The sequence below is a fragment of the Phaenicophaeus curvirostris genome, chromosome 15 (assembly GCF_032191515.1).
Source record: "Phaenicophaeus curvirostris isolate KB17595 chromosome 15, BPBGC_Pcur_1.0, whole genome shotgun sequence".
Taxonomy (NCBI): domain Eukaryota; kingdom Metazoa; phylum Chordata; class Aves; order Cuculiformes; family Cuculidae; genus Phaenicophaeus; species Phaenicophaeus curvirostris.
The window spans coordinates 291,946-315,829 of NC_091406.1; the positions used below are offsets into that span (position 1 = coordinate 291,946).

At 41.8% G+C, this 23,884-nt stretch overlaps 1 protein-coding gene across 3 annotated transcripts in view; it reads left to right on the top strand.

The window, feature by feature from the left end:
- The window catches only part of JAKMIP2 (janus kinase and microtubule interacting protein 2), a 41,166-nt gene that overhangs the window by 8,340 nt on the left and 8,942 nt on the right, over nucleotides 1-23,884 (top strand). For all 3 annotated transcript variants that reach the window (XM_069869714.1, XM_069869715.1, XM_069869716.1), the window contains exons 2-16: nucleotides 4,776-5,045; nucleotides 7,459-7,956; nucleotides 9,896-10,105; nucleotides 10,946-11,044; nucleotides 12,994-13,140; nucleotides 14,869-15,009; nucleotides 15,944-16,000; nucleotides 17,832-17,951; nucleotides 18,396-18,524; nucleotides 19,505-19,588; nucleotides 19,881-19,943; nucleotides 20,624-20,722; nucleotides 21,822-21,920; nucleotides 22,248-22,301; nucleotides 23,174-23,239. In XM_069869714.1, the coding sequence (XP_069725815.1) occupies nucleotides 4,917-5,045; nucleotides 7,459-7,956; nucleotides 9,896-10,105; nucleotides 10,946-11,044; nucleotides 12,994-13,140; nucleotides 14,869-15,009; nucleotides 15,944-16,000; nucleotides 17,832-17,951; nucleotides 18,396-18,524; nucleotides 19,505-19,588; nucleotides 19,881-19,943; nucleotides 20,624-20,722; nucleotides 21,822-21,920; nucleotides 22,248-22,301; nucleotides 23,174-23,239 (1,995 nt within the window). In that variant the 5' untranslated portion in view covers nucleotides 4,776-4,916. The remainder of the gene's footprint in view (nucleotides 1-4,775; nucleotides 5,046-7,458; nucleotides 7,957-9,895; nucleotides 10,106-10,945; nucleotides 11,045-12,993; nucleotides 13,141-14,868; nucleotides 15,010-15,943; nucleotides 16,001-17,831; nucleotides 17,952-18,395; nucleotides 18,525-19,504; nucleotides 19,589-19,880; nucleotides 19,944-20,623; nucleotides 20,723-21,821; nucleotides 21,921-22,247; nucleotides 22,302-23,173; nucleotides 23,240-23,884) is intronic.

Genomic DNA, 23,884 nt, shown 5'->3' on the forward strand with positions numbered 1-23,884 from the left:
GACAGTTCAAACCTGATGTCAGCAGCCAAAATGCAGTACGTCCCAGTCCCACAGAGTATAGTGTGCCCGGGATTATTTCCCTGGGGCTAGAGGGAGCTCGGGGGCACCTTTGCTCCCACAGCCGAGTTACATCCACCACGGGCAGTATGCTTCTCATCTCCATGACGTTCATTTTGCAGGCACAATTTGGGCCTCCCATTTCAGTGAATCTTGCACATAATTAATGGAAAAAGCAAAGCCATGGTTCAGAAGACACAAATAGTTTGAGTAGATTCCTCTAATGCACTTTACTGCAGTAAAACATGATAAAATGGTTAAGATTCTTGCTATGAGTGGGGAGAGTCAAGCAGGGAACTGCTGGAACGCTGTATGTGAACTATGGCCTCAGCTGTTTTTCTGACCAGGCCCCAGGCAATTGCTGTGATATAAATATGGGCTCGCCTGTCAGATGTGCGAACTGGAGCGTATCCGCCTGTGGCCATTTGCTTGGTACGCGCTTCTGCCTCCTCGTACTCGGCTGAACTTCCTCTGCAAAAAGCGTGTTGTTTCTCTTGTGCTGTCATTCCAGTGAGACTGGGAAGGCATTTTCTGCACTTTTCTTATTCATTGCAAACCAGTAAGAGAAAGGAGTCAATTTTGAGCCCTCAGCTCTCGTGACAGAGGCCTTTCCTAAGGACTGATTGTTTTGGAATAGCCTGGCCCCAACTGGTCACATTAACATTCAGTATGGTGGTAGTGATTTTTACATCTTTACAGGGGAAGACAGCAAGAGGGCTCTCTACTGATGCTTTTTTAGAAGGCATCTTCCACATAACTATGGAAACCGCAGTACAAACACACCTCCAAACTGCCTTGGGTACAAGACTCTTGTTCTGTGCTCCTCTTCGGGGCTGAGCCTGCCTGGTGTTTACAGTAATAAGGCTGTCCAGTGAAACACATCTGAGTGCAGCTTGCATGAGCTTCTTATCCTCAAAAAGTACAGAGGAAGACTTTCATACAGACTGCTCAGCACCACCCTACCACAAACCTTTAGGTATCTTTAGTGGGATTGCTTTGTCCTGAATCTTTTTAGCTGAGGGCTATGACTTACCTTATCCTGATGTGAACAAGCAAGCATGTCTCTGAACTGACTGCAAAGGCAGCTGCAGGGGCAAGCCCAGGTGGGAAACCTGTGTTGCCAGATGAATTCTTCTCCTACTGATCCGTCCTGGTTGGCCTTACCTCCTCAGAGGCTGAAGGCTGTTGAGCTCAAGATGATGCTAGCCTTTCAGTGTGAGCTTGGGGGAAGCAGCCTGCAGAGTATTAGGTTGTGGTCAGGCTTGCAGTAGCAGAGGCAGATCTGGGGTCAGACTGTGGCTGTTAGCATGGCTGCCCAGCTGAGGTGGATTTGGGTTCCCTTGGCTGAAGCTGTCTGGGTCCAGCCCTCAGCAGCCATCCTAGAGCCACCTCTTCATCAGCCAGGAATTCTGAATGACTGCCTGTGCGCTGACAGGACACATCTGTCTCCTGTGTTAGGGAGCTGCTTGCCCGGAGGGCAGTTGATTGGGCTTTCCTGGGAAAGGGATGCCTGGCTTAAAAAGAAATTAGAACTGGAGCAATCGTTCCACAGGCCTCAGCAGCAGAACACATGCTATAAGAGAGAGAAAAAAGGTTGTTCAAAGTCAGCTGTGTTCCCCTGTTTTTTAATCTTCAGCCTGAGATTTGGTTTTAGGGTGTCATCAATAGGCAGATGAGTGATAGAAGGATTGGACTGTCCTTTTCTATTCTTTGCTTCTGAGATCTCAGTATAACTTCTGGAGGCTTTGTGTCTCCGTAAGGAGACCCATATACTTCATAGTCAAGTTGCTAGATTGATTGTCGCCCTGCTCTGGAAAAAATCGTGCAGGGGCGACCTAGCAGAGAGTTAAAGTGTGAAAGCTGCTGATGAAAATGGTTATCTGATGCCAAACATCTCTGAAGCAGATGCACAGGGCTCTCTAATGCTTTGATATCTTCATCTGCTGAAGGGCCCAGATTCAGCAGGGTGGAGATTGTGGTGAAGTGCTTTCTTCTTTCTGAGGTGTTTCTATCCCTACATGTCCTTTGTAAAGACAGAGGAGGGTACTTCTCTGCTTCTGTAATATGCAAAGCCTGGTTTTGTACATAAACTGTTACTTGGCTTGGAGAAAACAAAGCAACCAATGACTGGAGGAGAAAAATGAACTAGTCACAGGTTATCATTGGGAGCGATGCTGAGGGCATGTTCCTTTGCCACTTCAAACAAAGGATAATGGTGTTACTTGAGAGCATGTATAGGTGTAGTTTTCCTCTGTACTTTTGCTAGCATATTGCCAAACCCAGGTATTAACAAGAAGGTAACCTAAAAAGCCATGGAAAAGAAATACCTAGAGCAGACAGCAAATAATGGAAAAAGAAAAAAGATTTAAAAAGGAAAGCTTGAAAGTAAAAAAAAAAGTCATAACAATGGGTGAAATTTGTAGCAAAGCAGGAAAATGGAAGATTAAAGAGACTAGTTGGGAAGAAGCTTCTAGTGGGATTGCTTATCCAGTTCTACTTGTATTTTTACGTTTAATCTTAAAGATTATGGAGTGCTTTCCTGGAGGCATTTATGGGTTTTTTTTATTGGTTGTTCTGCCACAGGAAGCAGCACACTTCTCCACGCGCTCGGTGCTTGTCATACTAGGAGACTGATATTTACTTCAGACCTGTGGGAATATTGATATCAACAAACATCTTCTGCCTGCTTATATCATGCAGCTGAGCTTGAACTGGCCTTAAAGAAACCCAAAAACTTGAACAATAACAAACAAATCTTGAGATTTGAACATGCCTTGTTATATAGCTGCAGTTCTAATTAAGTTCAAGTGTAGCCATGATCTCTTGCTGATAAATACTCCAGAGCCTATATCAATGCGTTACTACTTCTCATAAAAAGCCAATTCTTCAGTGAATTCATTTAGATTTTCATTCAAGATGTATCTCAAAAGAAATGTGTGCAGATGTTACTTCAGAATTTACTGGATGGGTTTTTTGGGTAGAGGGGCAAAATAGAATCTTTACTTATGAACTCTGGGCTGAATTTATTGTGCTTTAGGAGTGGGTTTAATCCTGATGCCTCGGGTAGAAATCTGTATGTGGGATTTTTTAGGTTTTTTTTAAGCCCTCTTTTGCTTAACTTGAGGTTTTTGTGGCTCCAAGAGCTCCAACAATAATTTCTACAGATGAAACGGGCAGGTGCTGGTGTAAGGTAAAGTTGGTAGGAGGCACTCCAGCTGCTATTGTACTTGGCAGTCATTCACCATAAATAATTCTGCTGGTCGTTTTGTTTATGGACATCTGACATGCTTCTTGCAGTCTCAAAATAGTTGCATTGCCAAATAGATTACCAGGTTTTGACAGAGTTATTATGGTTATGTTATTCCCACAATATGAGAATGCTACGGTGGTTTTAGTTTTCTCAAGCTGATATGTCTAACGGGAGCAGCACAGTGCCTCGTGTACTTCACAGACAGCTCTGTATACCAAAGGCTGCCTCTGGGCCAGTGGCGTCTCGGAAAGGTCTTTCTGCTTTTAGGGTGGTTGAGGATCTTAGGCGACACAGCAAAGAAGCATTTCCCCTTTGCAGGAGATAATCTCCTGAGAATTTTTTAATCTGTTGTCCTTACTGCTTTGCTTCTGTGCTGGTTTCGGTCTTAAAAGTCATCCTTTGCATGGTTGATCTGGTAAAAGTGTCATTCTTTGCTTAAACCCCACAAGTCTTCATGTATTAGTATTCACTTGGCATTGACAGCCAAAGATTTCTGCTTTCACAGCCATTTATGTCCCATCTGGCCTGATTTTTTTCCAAGACAGCACTAAATCTGATCTGTATGTGCTGTACCACACGATACATGACAAGAACAAGTCCTTTTTATTAACCGCTTTCCAAAGCCTGTTTTCTTTCTCAGTCATCTGCACCTATAGCAGGCTCAGCTCTGATGTTGTGCTCTTTCTGCCCTCCTGGTGAAAAAGCCTTTGTGTAACTAGCACGATTAGATCCTTCGTAACCAATATTGAATATGAGGCACTGTGGGCAGTATGGATCAGATCCTGCTGTCATTTGTAGCTGTGCGTATGCAATGCAGTGCCAAGATTTTAGAGGTATTGTAACTGGGAGCAGCATAGGAAGCCCTGGATGATACAGGAGGGTGTTTTCAGGATGGCAGGAAGTAGTGAATCTGCTTTGTTCAGTTTATGATGACATTGTTTACAGCAGATTCTGGTATTGTCTTAAAGGATGTATGTAATTTCTGCAATTTCTGCAGGTTTTGTGGGTGTCGTAGGCATGTCCAAGTGACTATGTGAGCATGAAATCTCAATCCCTGTTCAGAATGCGCGGGGGGATCAAGGATTTGCAACAGTAAGAGGAAGATATTGTTGCTAGATCCTTGAGATTGAAGTGCCTGCTTTGTGGTTGCCTCAAACTGTAAGGCTTGGGTTAAATGATCTATCCTTTCTGGTGCCGTGTGCTCAACAGCACTAATCCTTGTGGTAAACAAGCTCGTGTCTTCATTGCATGGTGCCCCTTCTGGAGAAGAGAAAAAGGGCATAGATGGAATCTCCGCTAGTATGGCAGGCTTGCATACAGAAGCCTGATTGTGCTGGGACCTCCTTTTCAGGTTTTCAGACAAATATTGCAGTGTTAGGAGAAGCGAGTACCCTCTTGTGTTCTATAACCACGTGAGCTGTCATGCTGCAGTGTCCACTGACAAATAATAATGTCTTGTTTCTTGCAGGGCTTCTAAAGCAGCTGAATCCAGGACCTTAAGGAATGTCATATAGTAGATGCTGAACTAACTAGCACTGAGAGGAACAGAAAAAGATGGCAGTCCATATTTGAAATAATTAAACACGTGGATTCTCACTGATAAGAAACCATGTCAAAAAAAGGACGTAGCAAGGGCGAAAAGCCTGAGGCACTGATTGTTGCTCTACAGGCTGCCAATGAGGAACTCAGGACCAAACTAACAGACATTCAAATTGAGCTGCATCAGGAGAAATCGAAGGTGAGTGAAGGTTTGGTTTTAAATGACAGTACCTGCGCTGAAGGGGAGAAACGTATAGAAAAAATGGTATCACAGCAATCAACAGAGGCAGCACAACTCTTTCCTAGATTTGTGGTCTGATTCTTCCCCACATACAACATTTTCTTAATGTGGATTTCTTGTTGCTTCCAGGGAAGACTCCTTTTTACTGAAGTACAAGTTTAAGAACCCTCTCACCCTCGAGTGAGGCAATATGTCTTTCATAACAACTTTGGCCGCATTCCAGTTAGTGGGATTCATCCTGTCCCCTCAGTGATTAGAAATTGTGTAGTGTTGCTGGTTTTTGAATGGCTGATACTTCAGCAAGACATGGCCTTATTTCAAAGTTGAGTCAGTTATTCCTTAGGCATATATTATGACATTCCCAGTCAACGCTTGTAGTCCATATGCAGTGCAGCTGTGTACACTAGGGTTCGTATGCATTGTTTACGGCATGTTCAGGTACCAGTGGTCTGCCAGAGGTACAGTCTTAGATATGTACAGTTAGTCTAAAGCCAGTTGAGGATCATGCATGCAAGGTATAATCATGGCCCTGCGGTCTAGACATACCTGCGAGGGTTCAAGATGCTGTGCACATCCTTCAGAAGCCTTTAGTACGACCTCAGGGCTGCGCACTGTGGCTTCAGCTCTTGCCTGCATCTTCTGCTGAGCTTTTCACTCTGAGTTGTCTATGCTGGGACAGCTCTTGCGAAAAAAGTAATATCTCTTTACACTACTACAGCTTATGTAACCTGTAAGAAGGTAATGGGCTGGGTGTTATCCGAGTATAAAATACTGCCTGTTGTTTTACTCTGCATGTTCCCTGACTGCATTCTATTAAAATCCTTACAAGCAGCATCAATTTTCCCACTGGAGATGCTGAAGTGGCTTTGCAAAGAGGGATACCTTTTGCATCCACTGTGTCGCTTTGTCTTTAGTTAGAGATGCTTCTAGCTGCAAACACAGTATGTCTGGGTTTTGTAGTCGGAGTATAGCTTTTGTGCAATAAACCCTTCTGTGGTAAGTGCTAAAGTTCCCCAAACATGGGTGAGATTAAGGCAGTCTTCAGGCTTAGCAGCATGCTTTATGAGCAGTGAAGATTACAAATGTCTGTTTAGTAACTCCCAGTGAATTCTGATGAGGTGAACTGGAGGCAGTGCTCGCTGCAGCCAGGCATCCCCACCTGCAGCCTTGCAGCAGCTGCCTTTTCAAAAGATAATGCCCGGAGATATGTCATTTTTCCAAGTGGAATATAATTGAAGTGCATCAACCTGATGCTTTGATTCCTTTGCAGACAAGCATATATCCTGGGCAAATAAACCTGGAGTGACTGACTTGCCTCTAGCTTCCAAACCTGAATAACCACAAATCCTTCAGCCTCTAAGAGGTCTTTTTCATAATTTCTTTCTTCTAGGGACAGATGTTCACACCAGTATCTTGGACAAGAATTAGTAGTGGAAGTTGGTTTGTAGCATTTTAAGAGAAGCTAAATGGAAGCAAGAATAGCCAACTCTATGTTATCCGGTGTTCTGAGAATCTCTAGGGGCAGTCTTCTAGATTTATAGCTATCGATTTGCAACCTTTTAAAATAGGCAAGATTTGCAAGCTGCAACAAAGCAGACATCATCACTCTCTCAAACTCATTCTGCTTCATTTTATTTCAGAAATGATCAGTGACAGTCTGGGAAGGCAAAAATGGTTTTTGGTAGTTTTGTTTTCCCTGTAAGCTTTGGCATTCATCTGTTACACACTGGCAAGGCTTAGTTATTCTCTTAAGGAGTCACGGGCTGGCTGCCAGAAAACTGATGACCCAGGCAGCTTCTGTAATGCCTTCCACTATATTCTGAATCTTACTGCTTTTGTTACCACTGCAGCTATGGAATTCCAATATGGAAGTTGCCAGTGCAGATTTTTGTTACTAGATATGACTTCAAGGGTTGCCCAAAATATTGAGAGTTGCAAAAGCGGGAAAGTCTTGAAAACAAAACCCCAAAAAAGCTTATCTGAAATATATTTAAATGTACTTGAGTAACACTGGAAAGGAGAGGAGCAGAACAAGAACAAAATAGATTCATGTTGAGTAATGGGTTAAAAAGTTGTTAGACAAGTGCACAAGTGTATATGGAGTCTTATATCCTGAGGAAATATTGAAAGTACATGTAGCGTCACTACATAAGTCAAGACTCCTGGAGAAGACAAGGTTGTTGTGACTTCAGTAAAGATGGTGTAAAATGTGTGTGAGTGCCCCTGGAGTCAGACCAAATTTTGTGGTAGGAGGATGGAGGACCATCCAGCAGCAGAGTCTTCCTCATGTTGACGTGGCTGTGTGTTTGGATGGGCTTGTTCCAATTACATTATGTTGGCAGCAGGTGACTTCCATTTTATCTCAATGTAGGTTGCGAAACTTGAAAGAGAGAAGACTCAAGAAACAAAGCGTATCCGTGAGGTGGAGCAGCGCAAGCAGACCGTGCAAATCACAGAGCTAAAAGCCAAACTCCATGAGGAGAAAATGAAGGAGCTGCAAGCTGTGAGGGAGAACCTCATTAAACAGCATGAGCAGGAGATGACACGGATGGTGAAAGTCCGAGACAGCGAAATCCAGCGCCTCAAGTCAGCGCTGTGTGCACTGCGGGATGGGAGCAGTGATAAAGTAAGGACAGCGCTGACCATTGAGGCTCGTGAAGAGGCCAGAAAACAGTTTGACTCTGAGCGCCTTAAGCTTCTGCAGGAAATTACTGAACTGAAGTCTGCCAAAAAGCAGGTAGATGAGGCCCTTAACAATATGATCCAAGCTGATAAGATCAAGGCTGGGGATCTTCGGAGTGAGCATCAGTCCCACCAGGAAGCCATTTCCAAGATCAAATGGGAGAGTGAAAGGGACATTCGCCGCCTGGTCAGTAACCAAAACAGTCGATGTGTTCTCTGGCACTGTGCTGATTTTGTCTCTTGTGCCTCTTAGCATTTTGTGAATAACAGGACTTGATAATGCACCTCAGTTTGCAAAAGTGTTACAAGCATCATTCCTCAGCAGTAAATAGGTCATGGTGGGTTGGCTAGAGCAACCACAGTGGTGGCAACTACTGCCCTAAAGTAAGAGAGTGACTGGCCTAGTCTGTAAGGAGCTGGCTTGCTGAGATGCTGACGCTGTGCAGTGCAGGGTGTAAGAAAAAGGAGTGTTTGTACCTGCACTTGCAGTTTGCTAGTTTCTCTAACCCTGGCAATGGTAACCTGGCCACATTAAACCGTGGCAGGATGGGAGGTACCTTTGGATTTGGTCTTGGTGTGGCCTTCAGTAATTACTAGGGAAAATGAGCAAATTGAGACTCACACTAGCAGTGCAGCAAGTTACCCTATTTCCCTGTCATCTGGGGAGCTGGACGCACGTGTAGTGGTGGAAGGGTTGGCTGGAAGGCTGCAATTCATGATCTGACAGTTAAGTGAAAGAAATGGTAATTTAAACTGTCAAGAACACTTTTTTTCCTCTTCCTGATGCAAAGTTTTGTGCTGGATGTATATACCTTTGTTGCCAAAGTGCTCAGTCATCTAGTACGGACTAGTAGTAGAGGATTCTTCATATCTGCCTTCTGAATTTTGACCCTTCTTGTTACTTTGATCCCCATTTGCAGTTCTGTGTAGCCATGAGGATGAACTACATTTCTTTTTTTCTCATCTGAAATCTGATATATTCAGGGTTTTAATATAAAAAGGAACTATAGTAAAGTTCAGGATAAAAGCTAGCCATTTAGTAACATTAAGATCAACTCAGGTTCTGTCTACGTATTGTATGATTTTATCTTTAGCAGTTGATGGAAAGCTTTTTTGCAGGCTATTTACTTGCATAAGAACCTTGAACAAGTCCAGAATTATTTTTATCTGAGTTACACAAGTGGTTTCCAAATCCACTGTATTGCTATCACAGTGGAGGCAGTTACATCAGAATCACATTGAGTTAATGCAGATCAGGATCGAGCTCTTTGGGGAAGATTTCAGCAAGCCTAGAAAGCTGCAAGACCAGAAAGTATCTTCGTCAGCTTCAGGCAAAATTTAGCATACGTGGTATTTTTGTTTTCAGGGAACGATTCGTATCATTCCAAGACAATAGTGGTTTTATTTTGCCAGTGTGATTTGCGAACTCTGGTTCACCAAATTTTCTTGAGGTCAATAACATTAGCAGCTTTGTTTGAATTTTTGTGTTTGCAGGATGTTTATGGGCTGTTCCTAATCTGTTTTAATGAAAAATTTTCCTTTTGACCATCATTCTTACAAAATGAAATAAGCATTTCTTTTTGTCATGGATAGTCCTGGGATACTAGGCAGAAATGAAGTAATAGTAAAATGAATAGCCCTGAGTTTGCAGTCAGAAAAAGATCAATAGCATGGCAATCAGCTTTAAGAAATGCTGGGTCTGCACAGACCTGTTGGTGAGAATCAGACTATAACCTCCACTGTCTCGGCCACTGTAGCTCCACATATGTGAGCAGGAGCTAGTCTAAGCTTTTTTGGGGTTGTCGGAGTTTATGCTTGTTTTTCACTAGTAGAACTGACCAAAACGCAGTACGAAAGTCTGAACTCTTCATGCTGTTATCTGTTAGCGCATTGCACCATGCTCGGTTCTTGGCCTTTACTCTGTAATGCTGTCAGGCTGCTACTGTGCCAGTGTATGGTTATATCTGAAGCCTCCAGATGCATTGTTTCACAAGCCTGGTGTGATGTGATACAGCAGATGTAAGTGGTGAGCACTGCTACTGAGTAAATCAAACTGGATTGAAGGAGGCTGAAGTTCTGTTGCCTTTACACGGTCACATCATTGTTCTGTTGTTTCTCTCATTCAGATGGACGAGATCAAGGCTAAAGACAGGATCATATTTTCCTTGGAGAAAGAACTGGAGACACAGACAGGCTACGTGCAGAAGCTGCAGCTGCAGAAGGAAGCTCTGGATGAGCAGCTTTTCTTGGTGAAGGAGGCCGAGTGTAACATGAGCAGTCCCAAGAGAGAGATCCCAGGAAGGGCTGGAGATGGCTCGGAGCACTGCAGCAGCCCTGTACGCAGGTTCTACTGGCCCCTGCAAAACAGAAACAGGGCTGTGTTTCTCTCATTTGAATATTTTCTCAGGCCCTGGGGAAATGTTCCTACTCTTATTCACTACAGAGAAGTTATGTCCCTAGATTGATTCTTCAGAGAGAATGCTAGTGAGACAAAGCTTGGGAAGGTTGTTCCCTCAGTTGTTCTGTGTACAAATATAAAATATCTTAAATATATAGTGCCCCTTTGAAAGAATCATCCCATGGACACAGTTACCTGGATAGCAAGAACAGTTAAAACTAGATGGAATTGGAAGATGGGCAAGGAGGGGCAGGGAGAAGGCTGGGGGGTGGAACCCAGGAGTCTCTTAGGTCATCCTCTTCTTTCTCTGTTCTGTTGTCCACGTTAGAGCCTTTGCTGTCATTCACAAAGCATGCAACTCATTGGTTATGCAACTAAATATATGGTGTTTATACAACAAGTGAAAATGAGGAATAACAAAGTAAATGCAGTTGATACTGAAAGAGTTGTCCTCGCTTTTTCACCTGACCTAGTGGCCCAGCAAATGGAAGCAGTGTAGAAGAAAAGGCAATAAAAGTTAGAATCTTCTGGCTTTTGGTTCTTCCCCATTACAAAAAAAATTGTTTTCTCTTTATGTTTTTTAAGCAGCTGAAAATTTTCAATTAAAATTATCCCCCACCCCCCAAACTGGATAATTTCTTCCAAAAGTATGTGTTTTTCCAGCATGTTCAATACTATAAAAAACCATAAATATAGTTTGTTAATAATGACAGATAAGTTGACTGGTGTTTGTTTTGGAAAGAGTCACTAACTGTGTTGTGTTGTTGCCAATGAACAGGATTTGCGCAGAAACCAGAAGAGGATAGCAGAGCTGAATGCCACAATCCGGAAGCTGGAAGACAGGAACACTTTGCTTGTTGATGAACGAAATGAACTGGTGTGTGAGCTTTGTGCTGTCAGACGGAGGAGATTGTGAGCTATAGGGAAGGGCAAAGAGAGGAAGAACCAGGGGTGATAGCCAAAGATGATATTCAGTAATGAATATGCTTTTCCTTTACCATCCATCAGGCTAGTCACTCATGAGGCTAAGAATGGGTTTTTACCTTATGATTAAACAGTTATTTCATTGAAGGTATACGAGTACAAAATCACAATGCAAGTTGAAGCGGAGAGGCTTGTAGGTTCTATCTAAACACTTATCTTCCCTTCTTGACCTTTTGAGCATATGGCAAGACTCACCTTGTAAACAAAGTAGTGTCTGTCATCCAGTATTCAACTAGTTCGAGAATAGTTAAATATTTGATCTAAGGAGAACGGCCGATGGTGATTTGACCCCTTTATCTGTTTCACTGCTAGGTGGTGGTACCTGTGTGTTGAAGTCAGCTCACTGGCTTTTTATCCTCTCCAGGTTTCTACTTCTCTGATTAAGGATGAGGGTGGTGAAATTCAACTCCTGATATTTTTTTTTATTCCTGAGCTAGGAGTCCTAATGTACTGCTTTCCTATCGGTTTAGGTGGTGTGAATCTCCTTGATGTTCTTAATGTAATATTTGCAAAATAATATCTTATCAAGATTGCAAATTACAAGTGTGTCCACGTGTCTCTCTTCATTTATGGAAAGCTTGCAACCCCCAGATTTCTGTGATATTGAATAGCATGGAGTCTGATGAGTCAGCTTGATTAGCTGTTGCGTGTCATTAAGTATTCAGCCTATTTTTTCACAAAGAAAAAATCATTTTAAAAGGCCTTTAGGAAGTGACTGCAATGAATAAATTTTCTTAAATGCAACCACGAATACTGCTGGAACTACGATACAATTTAAGATCCTTTAGTACTAGCAACAACTGACTTCGTTCTTAGGGTAGGACAAATGGTTGTTTTCCCCACAAATGTGCTGATCAAAGCCGTAACCACTTCCTAGCTGCTCCACCCTTTTCTGTTCACAGAAGGGATCTTCAGGTACTTGCTGACCTGCTTCAGACGAAATCACTGGGTTAGTTTATATAGCCTAGTAAGATGATGTGATGCTGTAAGCAAACATGGATTACTATCCTTAACAGCTACCAAAACCTCTGGCAGTCCTTTCCTCAGCAGAACTGCAAGGAGCAGGAACCTCCCAGGGATGAACAGTAATGCAGACTGGGGCAGTGCCTTTGTTAGGTAGATCATCAGGGCACAGAGATGATTCTTTCCACAGCCGCATGCCATGTTCTTTCTCCTCCTTAGAGAAAGAAATTACATCTATAAACCACTCAGTATTACTGGATGGAGCTAATTTTTCAGGGGAAGAGATCTTGGTTAAAACTCCAGTTTTTCAGAGGAAGAGATCCTGGTTAAAACTCCAGTTTTAACCAATGCTGGAACTTTCAAGCATACCCTAAGATATGTTCCTATCTTATGGGTTTTATTGTTTGAATGATATGTGAGTTGTTGATTAAAACAAAGTTCATTGTGTACGTGCACAAGTATTTCACTGTGTGGCGTTAAAAAAACAGATTATTGCCATGATCCAGACTGAGTAGATACCTATGGAAATGTGTCTTTCAATGAGAGAACCAGTGGATTTCTTGTGGCTGAAGGACAGGTCATTTTGAACTTTAGTAGCAGCTTTACAGTTGCCTGGCTGTGTTGGTTTGCTTCATATCCGTGTCTCAGTTTTTCCATAGGTAAAGCCATCTTTTGGAAACACATATTGTGCTTTGAAATTTATAGATAAAGTGAATTTTGGAAGCTGTAAGCATCAGTTCCATTAGATCGCTTTGTGTGATACTTTACTGGGACATTAGTCCAGCAGGGAAGTAACAAAAATACTTCTAACAAAGGAGGTAGAAAAAAATATCTTCTATTTGGTTTATTTACAATTATTAATTGCTGTTATCAATCCAGTTGAAGCGTGTCCGAGAAGCTGAGAAACAATGTAAACCTCTTCTGGAAAAGAACAAGTGCCTCACGAAGAGAAATGACGAACTTATGCAGTCTTTGCAGCGTATGGAAGATAAACTCAAAGCAGTCACTAAAGAAAATATAGAAATGGTTGGTACTGAAGAGCAAAATTAAGTTTACTATATGATCTGTATTTGTTAATATTGCCTCACCTACACAGTGTATGGGTGTATATGCATAGAGAAAATGTGTTGTGTATGGTGTGTAATGCTGTTGATAAGGTATAACTATGCTTAAGTCTGTATATAGTAGACTTGGTATAATGTTGTGTATTATGCATACATATGCAATATATTTAAGTGAATGCATAATCACAGTCTTTAATTCTCTCCCCAAAATGGGAATATTGAATGTCAATTGCTTTAAAAAAAAAAAAGAAAAAAAAATTGTATCATTGAGTTCTGCTTTGCACCTGGAACTCAAAAAGGAAGCTGGTAAGACTATTTTTTTCAGCCAGCATGTTGTTCGTCTTTGAATGTACATGTTCTTAGAACTAATGGTGACAAAGTAGAGTTCTGATCTGCTGCTGAGCGCGTGTAGTCTTTCCGTAGAACTTGTTCAGAGTAGATGGATGTCGGAAAGGGAGAATGGTGGTGGTATACATTTGGCTAAGGTTATAAATTTAATGCATCAGGGCTATATGAAGCAGTTAGGACATATATCCTTCAGATAGAATTGTGCTGAGTCTCAGTCAGAATCTGGTCCCTACACAGGCACTGATGTTGCTTTGGCGTTAATAAAAAAAGGAGGTGGAAATTCTGGGTTGCCAGATGTAAGCGGCAGGCTGAGACAACTTCCCCTGCTAAGTGTGTTTCTGTGTCTTTTCTCTGTCTTGCAGTCTTCATCTTGAGCAGGCTGGCTGTCCTGCAATGGGTGCAGCTTTCCTGCTGATTAGTATGAGACGATTAGATTCACTTTCTCGTCTTATAGAAAAAAAGCTTTAGTGTTACAAGGATAATCCAATTTAATACTGCAGTTCACCAGTGCTCAGAAGACAGATAAACTTATTGCAGGTGTCACAGTACGAATTCTCGTACCACAGCTGTGGTAGTAGAGCTCACAGCCCCTTGGGCTCTCCCACAGCAAAGAAAAGGGACTTGGAAATCTGCATGTTAGATGTCAGTGGGCAGCCTTCTGGTGCATGTATGTGCACGCAGCACGTGCGCTTTAACTTAACTCCCTGACATCTGCTCTTTGCACCATAGGTGCCCAGATTATGGAAGTTAGCCAGCTGTGGGTGGCTGGAGTAAGTCTCGGGGGCTGTAGCCATCTCTTGTCCCATGTATGCTCAGGAGCCAGCAGGACGTGGACTGTAGTTAAAACAGACCTGGGACCACATTTTTTACTTTTCCTCCTCTTGTGACTGTATGCGTGTCTTTCATATAGCTGAGGCGTGTCCATTTCCTCACTGGTGACTGTCATATGATGGGTGTCAGTAAGGCATGGAGTCATGAGAGTAGCTGCTTACCCACTGTGCAGGGGGGGCGTTCAACTATTTGCCATTTGTTGGGCCATCTTGATGCCTGGCAAAGGAAGAGCTGTGGTGCATCACCTTTAAGGGCTGCTCTAGAGGTTGTTTTGCTACACAATAAGTAAAGAGAGAAAACTTTGTTTTTCTGGTTGAAGAACTCAGCCTTGCTGTGCTGCTTTATTTTTAAGTGTTGACAGGAATTAATAAAGTAATAAAATGGTGTAGCTGAAGCATATTTAAAGAACTGTACAGCTTAAATTAAAGATAATGCCTCATTTTTAACTGAAAGCTGGCCTTTTTGTCTTGTAATTGCTGGATCTTATTTTATCTATTTGCTCTTACCATAGAGAGAAAAAATTACATCACATCCTCCTCTAAAGAAATTAAGATCTCTTAATGACCTGGATCAGGCTAATGAGGAACAAGAAACTGAATTCTTGAAGCTTCAAGTCATAGAACAACAGAACATAATAGATGAGTTAACAAGGGTATGTCCAGAACACCAGGAAATTTGGAGTGGTTCATGCGTACAGGTCACTGCTGATAGTATTTCTGCTTATAACTAGAGGTCTAAGATTTCATATCTTATCTTACTTTCAGTGCCTGCAGATTTTTCAATGTAGCTGTGCATGGGTACAGTTTAACTGAATTCCTAGTAGGGCATCAGCCCTTACCAGTCAGAAGTGTAACTCCAACGTGTAAGGAGCTCTAAAAATGAATGCAGACTGAGAACTGCGGAGCTTGGGAAGATACCTACCTGTTCACAAGGCAGGGTTGTGCCAGGCTGTGTTATCATTATAACTTAAGTACCATTTAAAAGTTTCCTTAACAAGAGCCAGGCACACAGTGCGCTATTGTGTGCTGGAAAAGCTTGTGCTGCTAGGAAGTGGTTCACATGTTCTTCTGCCATTTAATACTGACAATCCCTTTCTCATCTGACTTTGCATAATGATGTTGAGGGGAAGGAGAAAGGCCCCAGAACAAGCCGTTGCCTCTTCTAAGCCATCATTGCTAGGAATGGTGAGATCAACACTACCATAATTTAATGGCGCTGAGCCAGAGGCAGCATCTCCTTTGCTGGGAAGGCAGACAACCATACAGAGCCCAAACCAGTCCCCTGTGACAGGCCTCCCCGTAATGTGAACAGGAGATCCATCAGTGCCTGTCATTTGGCAGCCTGGCAAGGCAGCTCCACAACAAGGGGTCTTTTTTCAGATGACCCATCCTCTCTTCTCCAAGTGATTTGCGGCTGACACTCACAAATTTGGAAATGAATCCTCCCTTACACTTGGAATCAGGTTCCTGTTTGGATGTATGAACAGACAATTGGTGGGAGCCTAGTGATTTATTTCCTCTGTAGATCTGGCCTTATACAGCTGCAAACAAAAAAAGAGAGAGTAACTTTTTAATCTTGCTTTCCAGGACAGGGAGAAACTCATTCGTCGCAGAAAGCATAAAAGGAGCTCAAAGCCAATTAAGGTAAGAGGAAAAATTGTTTTCAGCTTGTAAAAATACTAGTAGACTCTGTAGGAAGACACACTTTAGCAATCTGATTAAAGAGAGCTTTGTGGATTATAGCAATCTGCTTTAGTGATCGGGTTTATAAACACTTTACTTTGGGAGAGCTTTTTAAGTCCACTTTCAAATTCAGTTGAGGGTGCATAGCTATTTTATTTTCAGCAAAATGGGGCTTTTCCCCCCTCTATGAAATATTCATCAACTTCCTTCCATGTGGTTTCTATAAATATTGGTCTCAAAATCTGTTATGCTGAGATATATTTACATTTCCAGACACCTTCCCGTCTATCTTCTGCTATCTATTTTTCACAGCACATATGGGCTAAAAAAAAATTCTTGTGCATCTTTATTCTTCAAGTGGAAGTTTCTGCCTGAGAAACTCAGTGTTCTCTCCTGGTTGGTTCCAGAGGCCTTGGCTACCATTTGTATTACCCTGAATTGGGCCAAGTCCAAAGGTGGTGTAATTTACAAGAATTTCAGAGCTGAGAAGTCAGTAGTGGGTTCAAATAGCAACTTTGTCAGCTAGGTGTGAAGAATGACTTTGCAACAGCCACGTCCCACCTCCTGAAAGTGGAAATAATGTGTGGGAAACAGAACTTGGTTGCTCTTTGTCCTCCAAAGACACCCGTTTGTATGTCAGCCATGTTCCATGAAAGTAACACAGCGCTTTCCTACACACAGAGACTTTCAGGTCGGTAAATCCTAGATGTGTCATTACGTTGTTTCTGTATGGCTTTTGAAGCAACACACAGCAGGCATAGCTGGAAGACAAGGGCTAAGAAGTATTTTCATCAGTCAGCTTTGTTTCTAAGCCAGAGATTATAACATGGGAGAACATGGCTATTGTCTTCACTTGGAAAAGTAATGAACAAAAAAAGATTATATGCAAAAGGTTATTGGCATCTTTGGTGTTTCATATCCTGGGTTTGGAAGGTTGTAACCTGTCAGCAGAAGTGAATAATTTCGCAAAGCAGAAGTGCATCTTACATGCTTATCAGTCTGTTTGTCTGCAGAATTATTCATAAGCCAAGTACATAAATGCTCAGATCTGTTCCTTGAGCCCAAGCCTGCAGGGTCATGCATCTGTGCCTTCATAGGACATGACTCACGGTTTTGATTTGATTTAATTCAGTTATGGAGATCAGAGATAGTGAGGTGTCAGACACACAACCAAACTGTATAGTCTGAGCAATCTCTTACAACATGTAGCAATTTCTGTAATACTGGAAAGGTGTGTGAGATAAAAGTTTCTCCATGGTAGTTTTGTATTAGCGTAGCTTTCACTCACTTACTCCGGTAGCAATATGAGTGAGAGAGGCACTGAGATATAAAATGCATCAGTGTCTGTGAGAGAAGGAGGAGTGTTTCCTGTTCTGCACAGATTTCCAGCTCTTAGTGGTGTTATCATTGCATATCAGTTGGCATGTTGATGTCTTCTGAACAGCTTTGGGGTTAACAAACAATTCTGCCTTCCTGCAAGGGCAGAGATTTTTCCTTTAACGTGTTGTTACTCCCATTAAGTTTTCCAAATTTTAGACTGAGTCAGGTCCTCAGCTCAGAAAACTTAATCAGCAAACTCATTCTCCACCAGCACAAGAATGCATCTTCAATATGACTTCCTTTGCGTTTGTTTGGAGATGGTAGTTGCAAGGGTAGCCCATTGCTCTTTTTTCATGTCTTGCCTTTATTAAGTAACTAGTAATGTGGTTTTGAACTAACCTTAGCCCCCTCCTCAGAAATTCATGCTTCCTGTTTCCAAGGAGACTCAGAAATCTTATTTTCTCTTCTATAGAGACATGTGGTGGATACATTTTTTGGGTACGATGAAGATTCCATGGACTCTGAAACATCTTCTGTAGCCTCATATAGAACAGATAGAACACCAGCAACCCCAGATGATGATCTGGACGAGGTAAGATCTGTCTTTTTCAATAGGCAAGGACAGGTTTTCAAGATACTTTGACTTCCAAAACAAGTGACCAGGCTCTCAAACACGCTTAGGTTTTTATAGTACATATTGAGTAGTAAGTTCTTCATTAAGCTTGGCCTCAGTTTTGGTTTCTGAGGTACTGAAATGCTGAGGTTCTTTCCAAATCTAGTCCATAGAGTCTACAGTGACCAAAGTCTGCTATTATTTCATTGCAATCTGAGATGATGCTTTTCTTCTCCCCCTTCAAGAAAAGAAACCTATCACATTTCTTCTTATTACTTCATTTCACGGCAAGCTCACCAAAAAAAGCTGTTTGAATCAAGACCTATAAACCAGCTTTCATACTTAACAAATCACACTTGCATTCTTCGCTTTGGCGGTGGTCTGCTCTCTGGTGCTTAGACACATCCCTTTTTTATCCTTCAGGGTTTAGCAGCAGAAGAATCGGAGCTGCGGTTTCGGCAACTGACAAAGGAGTACCAGGCCCTACAGAGAGCATATGCACTCCTGCAGGAGCAAACGGGAGGCATCATAGATGCTGAAAGAGAAGCCAAGGTCAGTATTTCTTTGAGGGTAAAAGCATCCCACTGGTAACAGGACATATAAACCCCTCAGAGTGACATACAAAGGAATGGAGTTTGAATTACATGGATGGTGTATGCAAGATGTCAATTTCACTCATTTGCTTTAAAGAGAGTGGCAGTTTGGAATGGACACAATCACCCAAGGGGCTGTCCTCCACCTGAGCCTGAAACCCCTGTGGTTAGGCTGGCATCCCTAAGCAGGCAGTTCTGCAGCGTGGCACAGAATCACGAGGGTTTTCTCATCTTTTGCCCAAGTGTGAATGGGTTGGGGTTTAAAGGTAAAAGGATGCCTCTGTGTTTTCATAAAGGCACACATTACACCAGCTTTAAGAATGTTTGCCTGAATGTTTATAACAGAGAAAGACAAATAACATTCAAATTTGAATGTGATGCAGACTACAGTAAACTTTCCAAGGTAAAAATGATGCTGCTCTAATAAAAACATAGAATCATTCAGGCTGGAAGGAACCTCTGGTGGTCTCCAGCCCAGAATACTGCTCAAAGCAGTGTCAGCTCTGAGATGGCACCAGATTGTTTAACGCTTTGTTGAGCTAGCTCTTGAAGATGCCTCAGCCACTTAACTTCTTTCCACCACCTATTGCCATCTGTTAAGCACTTTTCTTCAGTTCAGGGACTGCCCCTTGCTAGGGTCTTTGAGCAAAGCCTGTCACCCCAAATAGCTGAGCCTATGTTTCCTTACTGTAATTCAATACATGGTAATAATAGGCTGGGATGGGGAGGGGGAGCTCATCTACCACTCTGTTCACTTGTGGCATCTGTGTGCTGTTCTGAGGGGTGGCAGAAAAAATTGCTGAGTCAGAGTCTTTGAAGCAGTTACTCACTCAGTGGAAGCAATAGCATAAACCCAGGGTCTGCTGTGTTTGGTTTCCTTCTAATACCGGTCACATTTCTGGTTTTATTACTGTTTAATGCTGTGCCTGACTTCAACAGGCTCAGGAGCAGCTCCAAGCTGAAGTCCAGAGATATAAAGCCAAAATAGAAGATCTGGAGAAAACTTTGGCACAGAAAGGGCAGGTAAGCACTTTCTTTCTCTATTTTGGATCTTACCTGCCCTGTTTACAAAATACATAGCACTGTTTCAGTATAGACTTACATGAGCGGTGATGTCGCTGTTCAGTAAATAGGCAGGTTTTAGAGAGTTCAGGAGCCTCGCTGTGGCTTTGTAGACTAATATGTTGTTAGTCTTTAAATGACAGTTAATTCCTGTAAGATTTTAAAGCCTGAATGTTGTGGCTCAGATTTTCAATAAACATGCCCAATCTCATGGAGTTTGGTTATTCTGTAATAGCACTGTCTCTTCCAACAGGACTCGCACTGGGTGGAAGACAAACAGCTTTTCATTAAGAGGAACCAAGAGCTTTTAGACAAGGTATGTTCCCAGGTTTTGCATGCTCACTCTCAAGGCTAACCTGGATCCTACAATGCACTTTTTGTGGTGATAGGACGAGAGGGAGTGGGTTTAAACTAGAGAGGGGCAAATTTAGATGAGACATTAGGAAGAGTTTCTTCACCGTGAGAGTGGTAAGACATTGGAACAGGTTGCCAATGGAAGTTGTGGATGCCCCATCCTTGGAGGTGTTCAAGGCCAGGTTGGATTGGGCCTTAGGCAGCCTGACCTAGTGAGATGTCCCTGCCCATGGCAGGGGGTTTGGAACTAGATTATCTTTAAGGTTCCTTCCCACCCTAACTATTCTGTGATTCTGTGATTCTGTTCCAGTGCTTTACCATAAGAGCAGCATATTTAATAGCTAACACAAACTAACCTAATAGCTAACCTGACATCCCTGTAGAGTTAACAGCCCCACTGGTCTTTGCTAGGATTGTATCCTTCTAGGAAAACACCCAGTCTCAGCATTTTGTGATATTTAGGAAATCAATGAGCAGAAGTTTGCCTGTAAACTAAAGACTCACTGAGGTGAAACAGCAAGCAGTGAATCATCTCTAGAGTTTGGATTTTGCACTGCCTGTGCCACCTCAACTACTACTCACCAAATATTCAATGTTTCTTGGAACAGTCACACAGATCCTGAATTTGCCTATTTCTATTAGATAGAGAAACTGGAAGCAGAAAACAGCCGTCTGCAACAGGAGCTGCAGGATGCCCGAGACCAGAATGAGCTGCTGGAGTTCCGTAACCTTGAGCTGGAGGTGATGGATGAGCTCGTTAAAATAGGGCTGGTAGCAAATTAAACTAGTGCCCTTGCGCTGGACACCAACTTTGATCGAGTATTTACACCAGCATTGTAGTGATATAACAGAGGAACAAATCAGGCCCAGCATTCTTAATTGTGAGTTGAAGGATGTCAGCTCTAGTATCCTGGAAATAGCTCTGTACTTGACTAGTTCACCTCTCTCCAAGCTAGGTGCCCAGTGTGCGTGGATAAGCTTAGCTGATTAATGTCAGCGTGACTCAGTTACCACACCGGTGGATATGGTCTTTCTAGTGTTTTGGGCCAGTCTGTTGTCAACATGCTTTGATCTAATTGCTGGCCTGGAGTCTACTAAAATCAACAGAAATTAAGTACATTTAAGTAAACTAAGTAAGCAAGGCTTGATCCCCGTGCTCACGTACTTTGCTCAGGGCTGCATTTCTGTGTGATGTGGAACTGGACTTATAAGTGAATTTTAAGTTTGTAAACCCAAAATATATTGGAAGTCAAATTTGGTCATCATTTCTGTGCTTGCCTGAGTACCTGAAAAGGATGAGAAATAACATCTTCAGATTTTAATTTTTGTCCTTTAAAGTGGGAGAAATATTTGTAGATTTTATGCAACGAAGGTGTACAAATAGCTAAGTTGATCAACTTTTTTGAACTTACTGCTTTGCACAGATATTAGAACATACAGCATTTCAGGATAAGCAAATGTGTAATCTGAGTATCCTAGTATTCTTAAGTCAAATATCTGTTTCGAAAGGGAGTATTTACAACAATATATAGTTGTTCGACACTTCATTAAGCAAATCACTTAAGTCTTAGCCAGGTGACAACCTTTCAGAAGACAATTTGTATTGATGTAATTCATCAAATAAATAATATCCTGTAACATAATTAGCTTGCATTCATGATCCTATCCCACTTGGCACACTTTTTCAGAGTAGGTTTAAATATTTCTTTCTTTGACTTGTAAAATTAAGAGCTTGGCTTTGCAAAGCAATATATAAACACTAGCTATGGCATTTAATGAGTTCTGTGCACATCTCCTTCATTCTAATATGTTCTCTGGAATTTTTTCAATTTATTTTCAGGAAAGAGAGAGACGGTCCCCACCATTTAATCTCCAAATTCACCCATTCTCAGATGGTGTGAGTGCTCTGCAGATCTACTGCATGAAGGAAGGGGTTAAGGTAGGTCAGTTTTATAAGGCAGCACTTCTACACAGGACTGGTAGATGCTGTAACCTGTTACATTCATGTCTGCTAATAAAGCCACTAAAATTTAAGCATTTAAACTCACTCTAATGCAAGAACGTGTGATGACTGATACAACTGAATTGGACTCATAATTATCACCATTCTGATAAAACCTGGCTCAAAGGTAACTGAAATCAGTGTATGATGCATCTCCAGTGATAAAATGAACTGGTTAATTTCAGCATGGTTTGTAGGAGGGACGAATATTGCAGCTATGATAAAATGTGCATGCCATGCCTTTACCTTATTTTCTCTTTGCAGGATGTCAGCATCCCAGACCTCATAAAGCAGTTAGACATCCTAGGTGATAATGGGGTAAGTCAAGTAGGAGGTACTTTCCCTTTACAAGCTGCATTTTGTTTAGTAGAGTAAGTGAAATCTACAATCATTGTGACTGTTTTCTAAGAGACTTACTAAATTACATAGTATCAGAACAATTCATTTAAGCAGTATTTATTTCCATAACTTAAGGATTTGTGAGATTTCAGTAGTCAGAGAACTAGTAATGAAGTAGCATCTTTAACGTCTGGTTTAGCAGACAGGGAAGAATGTCCAAAGGCCACTGATACTTGGGACCGGGCCTGGCTGCACTCCAGTCCTTCAGGAAAGCATGTGAATCAGTTTGGCAGTCTAAGCCAACCACATCTTCATCAGGACTAGGATTCCTCTTCAAATAATTTCATAAATAGGCAAGAACTATCAAATCTCCTGTGGCTTTCTCAGTGGGCATTGCAGCCCACTTGTAGTTATCCATATAAGAGACAGCATCCTGTATCTCTGGCCAAGATTAGATGTGTTTTAAGAAAATGCATAAGAAATAAAAATTAAGGATCATGATTGTCTATTCACGTGCTGGTGTAAATCAGCATCATTTTTACAAAAGCTTTAATGAGAATTCAGCTTTGTAAAACTAGCAAGGAGACAGACAAATGGGTATAATTACACTTTACATTTCTCATGAGATGCAGTAGAATGAAAAAATGTAGTTAGTCCATATCATAGAGAAAGGGAAAATAAGTGTTCTTTTTAATAAAGAGTTTACATCCTGTGAATGTTTTGATGGGAATAGGATACCCAGTACTACATTGATCCCCTGAAAACTGTAGACGTAGTCTGTAGCCTGGATTGTCTTTATTTGTGCAGGAAACCGCTGCAAATTTTCTTCTTCCTTTTCTTTCTCTTCACAGAATTTAAGAAACGAAGAACAAGTGGCCATAATTCAGGCTTCCACTGTATTGTCCTTGGCAGAAAAGGTAAGGCTTACTTCTCTTGTGTGTTATCTCAGGCCTCATCTAACACTGGAAATCTTCTGCTCTGTTGTTGCTGTCAATATTGTCAAGGGTTTTATTGTAGGAAATGATTCCTCAAATAAAGTAAATTGTGCCAGCACAGCCCCAAGCACCTTGCTAAAGCAGCAAAAACATCCAACTTGGCTGTCCAAGGCTGTGAAATCAGAACAACTGCAAATGCAAAAAGAATGTAAAAGGAAGCTTGGAATTATAAACTGAATAAACCGAACCATCGGACATTTAAGCCATACTTAGTTATAATGTGGTATTTCTAATAATGAGATTTCCAAAGCTTCTAAAGGGATCTGTGTGCAGAATTTCCACTAGAAGTACGTGCCTTGAAGTTCCTTGATTTGGAAACTGAAAAGAAAGTAAGATTTGGTTAAAATTGCTTTCTGTGGCTCAAATGCAGCACACAGTTCGTCAGCATGGCAGCTTCCAAAGATTCTACTCAGCAATTTCTCTGCAAAGATAATTGCTATCTACAAGGCTAAGGTATTTTAGATAGGATGAAGCCCCATCGTGGGCCCTTATGCATGGGATGAAAGGAGTTCCTTGTCCATCTAAGGAAGTGTGCTTTTCCATCTTCCCGTGTTCTGCTAATGGTAG